The sequence below is a fragment of the Oryza sativa genome, chromosome 3 (genome assembly GCF_034140825.1).
Source record: "Oryza sativa Japonica Group chromosome 3, ASM3414082v1".
Lineage (NCBI taxonomy): Eukaryota > Viridiplantae > Streptophyta > Magnoliopsida > Poales > Poaceae > Oryza > Oryza sativa.
The window spans coordinates 27,247,608-27,257,890 of record NC_089037.1 but is presented as its reverse complement, the minus strand read 5'-3'; the positions used below and the strand labels follow the sequence as shown (position 1 = coordinate 27,257,890).

Genomic DNA, 10,283 nt, shown 5'->3' with positions numbered 1-10,283 from the left:
TATCCACATGTACTGTTCAGGCTTGTTTATGTGCTGTTTTGGTGTTTTGCTCCTTTCTGTTTAGATTCCGACGTTTCCGGAGAGTTCGTTTTCGCAGGAGAAGAATTTGAAGAGTTCCAAGGCCAGCAAGGCAAGTCACACAGACCCCAAACAACCCTTTGAGCATGTTGATCCCGTTTAAAGCTATTGTTTCTATTCAACTATTGCATTTATTTTCGAATGTCATTGGGTGGAATTAACCTATTGTTTGTTATAGCCCTTTTGTTCTTGATTACTTTATTCCTTGATACCTTGGGTTATTATAACTTGACTAGTTGGGCTATATATATTGGTTCAGCTAGATATTAGATATGATTGCTTAGCCATGCTTAGAAACATTAGCACACTATTGGGATAACTTATGACTCACTATTATTTAATGATGGCTTAATGATAGCTCACGATGGCCAATCGTGATTGGTTAATTAATTACTTGCCAACTAAAACTTGATAATGGTGGGTTGTGAGCACATGGTTTTGAGAGTCGTGCTCATGACAATTAAGGACCGGTTCACGATTTTCGGTTGTGAAACATTAACCGTGCCAACCACAAGCCAGCGTGGGCAACGGCTTTACCTTTTGTATAGCATGGTTCGTTGCGGAGCACCAGTCTGAGAAGTGGTGGAGATAAGCCCACGGGGGTCGCTGGGGAGTCCATGCCTTGTTTATAAGGGGGTGACTATGATCCGGGAACGGTGCACTGTGGTGGATTGTGTTGTGCGAGGGGTAATGTGACAGCTCCTTTCCGAGGTACCGTGGTGGTATTGAGGCGCATGGTGACATGTTGTGGGGCTGTGTCTTGTGGGTACAGTGGTACACCTCTGGCCAGAGTAAAACTATTCGAATAGCCGTGCCCGCGGTCATGGGCGGGTCTAACAATGTCTTTCGTGATTAGTCTCACACTTCTCACCATAATAAATGATGATATAATTGGTAATAATTTGTTTAGCTCCTGGTTTGGAGATAGATTTGTGCAGCCGGGTATGGTTGTTCAGGATGGTTGGGCCTGTGCAGCATGGGTGTGCTGTTCAGTGTTGATTAATATTGATGATTAATTACTCTATTGTTTTATAATTCTCAAATGTTTGCTAAATGCTGCTTTTGCAAATGAGCCCTATATTATGCCATCCTTTGGTATCCATGTGCACTTGCATATTTGCTGTGTGGCTTGCTGAGTATGTCATATGCTCACATTGCAATAATCAATCAAACCTCAATTGAAGACAAGTTGCGAAGGAGAAGACGTTTGGCTTATACCCCAGTTGAGCTGCCTGTGGGAGTGGAGCCGGAGCTTCGCTAGACCGTAATTCCGCTGTTGTTTTCTTTTCTTTTGTAAGTATGTAACGCTATTATTATGATGGATTTGTATATTAAATTGTCAGTTTGTGTACCTCGGCTGATTCCTGGACAAGGATTTTATGCACAAATAAGTTCAGAAATTACTAGTGAATTTCTGGGCGTGACAGTCTTCTCGTTCATCAAATGGACGTTAAGACAGCTTTTTTAATGGAGAGCTGGATGAGGAGATCTATATGGATCAACCTGATGGGTTTGTAGTTGAAGGTCAAGAAGGCAAAGTGTGCAAATTGTTGAAGTCTTTGTATGGTCTGAAACAAGCTCCTAAGCAATGGCATGAGAAATTTGACAAAACATTGACATCTGCAGGCTTTGCAGTCAATGAGGCAGATAAATGTGTGTACTATCGCCATGGTGGGGGTGAGGGAGTTATTCTGTGCTTGTATGTTGACGACATACTGATATTTGGGACAAACCTTGAGGTGATAAATGAGGTTAAATCATTCTTGTCTCAAAATTTTGATATGAAGGATTTGGGAGTAGCTGATGTTATCTTAAACATTAAGCTAATTAGAGGTGAGAATGGGATTACACTCTTGCAGTCCTATTATGTGGAGAAGATCTTGAATCGCTTTGGCTATATTGATAGTAAGCCTTCTCCAACACCTTATGATCCTAGCTTGTTGCTTTGCAAGAACAAAAGAATTGCTAAGAATCAACTGGAATACTCCCAAATCATTGGCTCGCTGATGTACCTGGCTAGTGCAACTAGGCCTGATATCTCCTTTGCTGTGAGCAAGTTGAGCCGGTTTACCTCTAATCCGGGAGATGATCACTGGCGTGCGCTCGAGCGAGTAATGCGCTATCTGAAAGGTATTATGGAATTGGGGCTTCACTATACTGGGTATCCTGCGGTACTGGAGGGTTATAGTGATTCTAACTAGATCTCTGATGTGGATGAGATCAAAGCCACTAGTGGATATGTCTTTACACTGGGTGGTGGTGCTGTTTCGTGCAGGTCTTGCAAACAGACCATTTTGATGAGGTCAACCATGGAAGCAGAACTGACAGCACTGGATACTACTACTGTTGAGGCAGAATGGCTGCGTGATCTATTAATGGATCTGCCTATTGTTGAAAAACCGGTGCCGGCTATCCTTATGAACTGTGACAATCAAACGGTAATTGTCAAAGTGAATAGTTCTAAGGATAATATGAAATCGTCTAGACATGTGAAAAGACGATTGAAGTCTGTCAGGAAATTGAGAAACTCCGGAGTTATAACGTTGAATTACATCCAAACAGCTAGAAACCTAGCAGATCCCTTCACGAAAGGACTATCACGAAATGTGATAGATAATGCATTGAAGGAGATGGGTTTGAGACCCATGTGAGTTATACTATGGTGGTAACCCAGTCTATATGATCGGAGATCTCGTGAATTAGAACCTGGGAAGAACAAACCATTAGTAAACTAGAGGAGAGTACCAATCTATACCCTCTCTAAGTGAAGATGCATGTACTCTCGTGAGCTGCAAGGCAGGTTGGCTATGCCTTAATGAGTTCTGTTGGCTTTAATTAGCGAAGATGCTGTCCTGTAGAGCATTCTTGAAAGAACTCACCTTTGTAAGCTTGACTGTTGGTCGCAGTCTATGGAGATTTTGGGTGAATCTTCTAGGAAGCTTACAAAAACCTAGGAGTATGACTTATACGCTCCACCCGAGGGGTAGTCTACAGACGGTCTAGTACCAGATAAGACTATGAGTGAAACTTGCTTGCACAAGACTTGCAATTCAAGGCGTAGTCCATTGTTCAAGTTGTGAGTAAGTGTAGCTTGGAGTTCTAGGTGGATGTTCAACCTTAATCGGTCTCTATCGAACCGCTGGTATATAAACAGTACATTGGAAAAGGCAAATCTCAGTGGGATTTTGAGATTTGGTGGGGGATTGTTGGAATTAATAGATGGGCTAAGGCTCATTTGAAGATTAATTCTTTGGAAAATCACAAAAGCCCACCTCATGGGATGGCATGCATGTGGAGTTTAGTACCACCTTGCTTATTATAGGAGAGGGGGACCTCCTTAAAAGGGAGGATGCCCTCCCAGCCACTTGAAGCATGTGTGGTGGAGAGAAGAGGGGAAACACGCGCGCTCGCTCGCCTCGCCTGGCAGGGCAGGGCAGGCGGCGCGCGTGCACGACGTACGCGTCGAATGGTCCGCAAAATTGGCTCCTCACCCTTGCGCAGATGCAGCCTCATTTTGCAGTTTTGTTTTGCTGCAGGAAATTCGGATTTGTTTTGTTTTGGAAACATTCCGAAAAATCCGGTGCGTGAAAACGGCATGGAGTCCGGATAGGTTACGCGCGACTTATCCGGTTCGGTTTACGCGGGCGCCCTGATCAGGCGATCTATCTCTATATAAACTGAGCTGCCGCCTTCACGCAACACACGCAAAATTAATCTAGGGTTTGCCTCCTACTCTGTACTGCACCGTCGCTCGTAGACTACTCCATCCCTCTCGCCGGCGTGCACCGGCGATCGGGAGAGCAGGTCTCCGGAACCTCTGCCTTCGACGTCCTGCACCGGGAGAAGGCGGCAATAAGATTTTTAGGAAGTGCTTCGCGCGACTGCTCCCTGTTCGTCCGCGACGGCTCGCCTTCCTCTCCGCTCACGTGCTTCGCGCCTTCGTCGACGCTCGCAACCGCGAGTAGTTCCTGCCGAGCAACCGGTCTTTTCGCCACCTCGGTACATGTTCTACATGTTGCGCGTATTTGATCTGTTCATGCTTTACTGCTTAGTTTACATGTGTAGATCTAATGATGCGTTCAATCTAGTTTACATCTGCAATATCATGATTTATTTATGGAATAAATTAAATCATTATGTGCTTATAATTTCAACATCCCAAAATATAAGAACAACTATTTCTTTCGATGTTTCACAATATAAAACGTGCATACATGCATAAAATTAACTAGCACCATCATCTTCTCTCTAATTCATTCTTCTAAATCCTTTATCCTCAATATCTCTAACCTCATTAGATATGTGTATTGTATTGTATTTATTAAAGTGATCCAAACAAAAGGGTGATAGTAATTGTTTACTGATCTTTGCGTTAATGATGATTGTGCCCTATATTTTAGGATGAAGGAAATAATAGTAGGATGTGTCAAATTCAGTTTTAAACAACTATAGTACTCCTATATTTTAGGACAGTCCTGATATATGTGCCTAGGATCTCAAAAAGAAAAAAAGATATATGAGCCTAGGAAGCTGCAGAGGGTTGGGCAGAGCTGGGCCCATTTGGACAGGCCCAATATCTGAGGCCCATAAAAATCTCCATCCATCGAGGGTTCCCCTCCATAATCTCCACGCCTCCTCCTTCCTTCTTTAACCGCCGCCGCCGCAGCTTCATCGCCAAGCCACCTCCGCCGCCGAAGCCACCACCGCTTCCCTCCCACTCGGGCGAGCTCCCCCGTCTCTCCGTAGCCATGGCGAAGAAGAAGGACGTGGAGGTGGAGGAGTTGGATGAGGAGGTGGTTGCCGCTGCCGCCGCCCCCGCCGCGGACGGTGGCGAGGAGCAGGAGGCCGAGCCACCGGCGCGTCGGCCGTCGACGTTCGCGGAGCTGGGCGTCGTCCCGGAGCTGGTGGCGGCGTGCGACGCCATGGGGTGGAAGGAGCCCACCAGGATCCAGGCCGAGGCCATCCCCCACGCCCTCGAAGGTACGGATACCTACCCTAGCGCGCCACCGCCGCGGCCATGTCGTCGACGGCGATCCAGCTACTGATGGGCGTGCTGTGGTTTGCTTGCAGGGAGGGACCTGATTGGGCTGGGGCAGACGGGCTCCGGCAAGACGGGCGCCTTCGCGCTGCCGATCATCCAGGCGCTGCTCAAGCAGGACAAGCCCCAGGCGTTGTTCGCCTGCGTGCTGTCGCCTACAAGGTTGCCAAATCTTTAGACAAGAGTTCTCCATGTAGTACTGTACTTGTTTTTTTTTTCTCCTCGAGAGAAGATTCTCCGGTTGGTTTACTGTAACCATGAGGGGGTGTGCTTGTTCAGGGAGCTGGCTTTTCAGATTGGACAGCAGTTTGAGGCACTCGGGTCCGCGATCGGTCTGAGTTGCACGGTGGTGAGTGATTTTGTTACAATTTATTACAAGTGACAATATTTTTTTTGGATTATGGATAATGTGTATGCTTTCTCATCTCTTTATGCAGTTCACCTTTATCACATACCAAACAATCGATTGGTGTTTTATGAATGTTGTTAACAAGTTTTTAGAATAGGCTATGTAGCTGGTTAGTGCTCGCAATATAGGTTTTATCTAGCTGGCTAGTCTTTTCCCTGGATTTTGGTACACAATTATGGTCAATTGGTGTTTCGGTTGATGCTGATGTGCCAATCTGTGTTGGCTTCTTCCATCTGTTGGATGAGTGTCCACTGCAAAATATTTCCTTTTGTTTTGGTATTGCATCTGTTGGATATTGTAACACCTGCAGGAGCTATATTTAAATGCATTGGTTTATATTCTCTCTAATGTTAGTTTTTTTCTTCTTCTGACTATAATTGAATTTGCTGCTATTACATGCATAGATTCCTTGGTTATTATGCTCTTGTATGATTAAAAGCGAGTCCTCATATTTTCATCCATTACAACTTGTTGATGTTTTATTGACCACTATCAATTGAATTTCCCTTTCCCCAGCTTGTTGGAGGAGTTGATCGGGTGCAACAAGCAGTATCCCTTGCAAAACGCCCACATATTGTGGTATGTGTATTTTAGTAAATGATTTCCTCTACCTCATAAGACAATGTGGTTTTGGTCTGTTAACATCATTCCTATCCATGAGAACTTTGTTACATAAACCTGCTAGTACAAATGAGTGCTTTCATCCGGACTCTCAGGATATTTACTGTATCATTTCCCTCAAAACTTAGGTTGGAACTCCTGGACGTCTTTTGGATCATTTGACAGATACGAAAGGTTTTAGCCTTAATAAATTGAAGTACTTGGTATGTCCCCTCTGTTCTTTTTTTCCCCATGTTGCTTCTTGTTATTATTCATACTTCATTAAATAATTTGATATTGTGGCCTTGGATATATTTTTCAACATTTTCTAGTTCCACATATCAATATATTCTTGTCAAATCCATCTTTTATGACACCATGGTTTGCCCATCTTTAAAATTATGCTCCTTTTCCATTGTGTCAATTTTTCTTCTGTTTCATTCATACTCCAACTATTATCGACATTTTTGGGTATAATTTTTTACTTAATCGAGGCTCTGTCTGAATCTTGTGAGTTTTAGCAAGGCTGGATTTTTTTAGTCTAGATTTTGTTTTTTAAACTTAAAATATCATCTTTGATTGCTGCAGGTACAGCCTTTAAAAATGAAGGCTTTAGTAATACCTTTTTACTTGTTGAAATATATTTTTCACACTCTGTGCAGCAAAATTTAATTTTCATTTTATATTAATTTCCACCCCTCAAGTTTAAGTGTTACAATCACTATTAATAATTGTAAATATGTGTGATGCAATGGTAAGTACCTTGTCAACTATGTCATGACATTTGTAAATATGTGTTGAATATGGATCAATTATATTAGTTTTTCTAATTAATTGCTTTTTTTTTATGTGTCCTTATCTCTTTTTTTTTGGCTAGGTTTTGGATGAAGCTGATAAGTTACTTAATGTGGAGTTCCAGAAAGCCCTTGATGATATTCTGAATGTTATCCCTAAAGAACGGAGGACTTTCCTTTTTTCAGCCACAATGACCAATAAGGTTGGTGAATTGGTAGTTTTCAGAGAAGAATTATTATTCCTCTGGATTCAAGAAAGAACGGAATTAAACATTGCTGGTATCCCATCAATAGATTGTTTACTTTATCAGATTGATGTGGCCATGCTAGCAGCTTAGGTTAATATTATAATTATGACACTGGTTTATAAATTCTTGAGGTAATGAAATGGTAGACATTCTATTTATTCTGACGTATGCTGTATTGCTACTGTGCTACCATTTACTGATATTTTGTATTTTCTAAATCATGGCCTATTTTTATGGCACCTGATGGCTATTATGCTATCTATTTGTTTACATTTAGACTGAATTTGGTTTTCTTTGCAATAACGTCTATTTTCTCCAGGTTTCTAAACTGCAGCGTGCTTGTCTAAGAAATCCTGTTAAGGTAACATTCTTTCTCCATCTTTCGGGCATGATGGGGACCTTTTCAGGTATCTTATTGTTTGCTAATAGTCTCAACTTTTCATTTCTGCGATCAGGTCGAGGTAGCGTCCAAATATTCTACAGTGGACACACTTAGACAGGAGTTTTATTTTGTTCCTGCAGATTACAAGGTCAATTCTTATCCCTTATAATTGGTCTATTGACGTCCATGTGGTTTTGATCTTATTAAATTGGCTGCATGCTGACTGATGGTTCTACCCTTAATGTCCTTATTAAGAGTCATAACAAAGCACCATCATTGGTTGTACACACGCAACATCACTTTGAAACTTATCCGGTACATTTAATAAGCAATCCTGAAAAATGTTGCTCATGATGAATTGAAAGCCTTGCATAAGTCATTACATGATGTTGCCCACATCATGGTAGAGTGCCATTTTCATTCGATGTTCTGATCTTTCTTATTTATTATTCCAGGATTGTTTTCTCGTTCATGTTCTGAATGAGTTGCCAGGGAGCATGATCATGATCTTTGTCCGGACCTGTGAATCAACAAGGCTCCTTGCTCTCACCCTAAGGAATCTTCGTTTTAAAGCTATCTCTATTAGTGGCCAAATGAGTCAGGTTAGTATGCTTTCCTTTCAAATAGAAATTGTTCGTTTTCTCATTGAGTTATCCTTCAATTTAGAACTTACAAGGTAGAAGTGAATGCAAATGTTTGTTTTTCCCGTACAATGCTTATCTTACATTTGTCTTCTTCTTTTTTTTTAATTTCTTAGGATAAGAGACTAGGCGCCTTAAACAGGTTCAAAACGAAAGACTGCAATATCCTTATTTGCACCGATGTGGCAAGTCGTGGTCTTGATATTCAAGGAGTTGATGTGGTTATCAATTATGATATTCCAATGAATTCCAAGGTTTCTACTTTAGTACCTTTCTCGATTTACATTTTGAAGATGCCTTTTTGTATGTGACTTAACTTCCTGTGCCAAATGTAGGATTATGTTCATCGGGTGGGTAGAACAGCACGTGCAGGGAATACAGGATATGCTGTATCTTTGGTGAATCAATACGAGGCCATGTGGTTTAAGATGATAGAGAAGCTCCTTGGTAATTCTTATCCTTGTTACTTCTCCCTTCTTTCCATTTGTAACTGGAGGGCGTGTCATTCTGAAATCTGTGGATCTGTTTATCAACTATTTTTTTGTAGGATACGAGATTCCTGATCGTAAGGTGGATAACGCAGAAATCATGATACTTCGTGAACGTATCTCTGACTCGAAGAGGATTGCGCTGACGGTATGTGCTCATTCTCTGACTGTACTGTCAATTCGAAGTGTTTTACTCTTGTGTCACCCTGGCGGTGCCCCCTCAATATTCTGCAGAACGGATGCACACCTGCTTCCGACGACCTGAATGTAGATAGTTCGTCTTGTTCTTGTTGTGGTAGAGCCTTGTGTCTTGAATCGTACGACTTCTTATGTGCGAATTGATTTTTACTTGTTCTTGCTGTCTGATGCAGACGATGAAGGAGGGCGGTGGCCACAAGAAAAAGCGGAGGAAGAACGAAGATGATGAGGAAGAGGAGGAGCGCAATGCTCCTGTTTCCAGAAAATCGAAGTCCTTCAACAAATCAAGAAGACGGTGAAAGCATTGGAGCAAGTGATCGTGAGGCGAGCTTGGGATGAGTTAGATTAGTATTATACTGGCATACCACCGCCACAATTTTATGTAACCATTCAAGAATAGATATTTATGTAGGTCCATTTCGACGAATTAGCTATTTTATTATTTGTGAAGCTGGATCTTGGAAAATTTGCTCATCTGTTGCTACAAAAGCATATATGGAAAATTTGCTCATCTGCTTCCACAAAAGCCGGTGGCATCAGGTGATCTGGACGAGAGTCATTGTACTATAGTACTTTCTCCGGATTGATAATACTTATCGTTTTAGATTTGTCGTTTTAGATAAGAGCACGGTCTTTAAAAATAACTTTGACCATTATTTTTTATTATAATATTTAAAAAAATGTTAACAAATATATGATTTTATTAAAATACTTTTCTAAGACTAATCTATATATGTAATCAATATATTTGAAAGATAAATATTTTAAAAATGATTCATAATTGTCTAGTTGTCTTAAACGAATGTATTATCCGCATGGAGAGGGAGTATATCTGATCAGGGAGCATTCCGCCCAATCTTACAGCTGTCTTCCAAACTTGGGGTCTCGGGCCTTTCACGGGAGTGTTTTTTTTTTACAAAAACTTTATTTATAAAAGGTTTTTTTTAAGAAAATCAAATAAGCTGAAATAAAGGTCTTAGGGTATCAAAATACTCCCGCCATTCCAAAATATAAGGTATAACCGCCCCTAACTCAAAGACCAAGAAAATAATTATTATCATCTTGTAGTTTGGATCATCCTAATAAATACAATACATGCATCTAATAGAATTAGAGAACATGAGAGTGGAGGATTTAAAAAATTAATAATTTAATAGAGAAGGGGTCATAGTTAATTGCCTACATGCATACATGCCTTATATTATGAAACATCTGGAAAAAGTGGTTGTCCCTTATATTATGGATTACAATTTGTCGTGGTGGACGCACGCAACCCTTACGCATGAGTTCTTAATTCCCTCCCTGCGGTCGTGGACATTGTCTATTTAAAGTTTAACTATGTGGCCATGTGGGCAACGTGAAAAAGAAGAATATTTACTTTTCAACCATGATATGCTAGTTCATCAT

General features: G+C 41.3%; 1 protein-coding gene across 2 annotated transcripts; it reads left to right on the top strand.

Annotated features, from left to right (window-relative positions):
• The first annotated feature begins 4,696 nt into the window (after positions 1-4,696).
• Positions 4,697-9,443, top strand: LOC4333678 (DEAD-box ATP-dependent RNA helicase 10-like). Of its 2 annotated transcripts, XM_015772514.3 has the most exons (14): positions 4,728-5,058; positions 5,149-5,278; positions 5,396-5,465; positions 6,042-6,104; positions 6,275-6,349; positions 7,003-7,122; positions 7,487-7,528; positions 7,623-7,697; positions 8,005-8,151; positions 8,307-8,444; positions 8,526-8,637; positions 8,738-8,826; positions 8,913-8,973; positions 9,050-9,443. In XM_015772514.3, exons 1-14 carry the CDS (start codon positions 4,827-4,829, stop codon positions 9,100-9,102), a joined length of 1,407 nt encoding a protein of 468 aa, XP_015628000.1. In that variant the 5' UTR covers positions 4,728-4,826; the 3' UTR covers positions 9,103-9,443. The 2 variants fall into 2 exon arrangements, with proteins under 2 accessions (NP_001405328.1, XP_015628000.1); NM_001418399.1 differs by lacking the exon at positions 8,913-8,973 and having other exon boundaries at positions 4,697-5,058; positions 9,050-9,442.
• The last annotated feature ends 840 nt before the right edge of the window (positions 9,444-10,283 follow it).

Coding starts and splice junctions, on each gene's coding strand:
- LOC4333678 (NM_001418399.1), top strand. CDS start 4,827: ATGGCGAAGAAGAAGGACGTGGAGGTGGAGGAGTTGGATGAGGAGGTG. Junction 5,466..6,041: donor TCGGTCTGAGTTGCACGGTG/GTGAGTGATTTT, acceptor CCCTTTCCCCAG/CTTGTTGGAGGAGTTGATCG. Junction 8,445..8,525: donor ATATTCCAATGAATTCCAAG/GTTTCTACTTTA, acceptor TGCCAAATGTAG/GATTATGTTCATCGGGTGGG.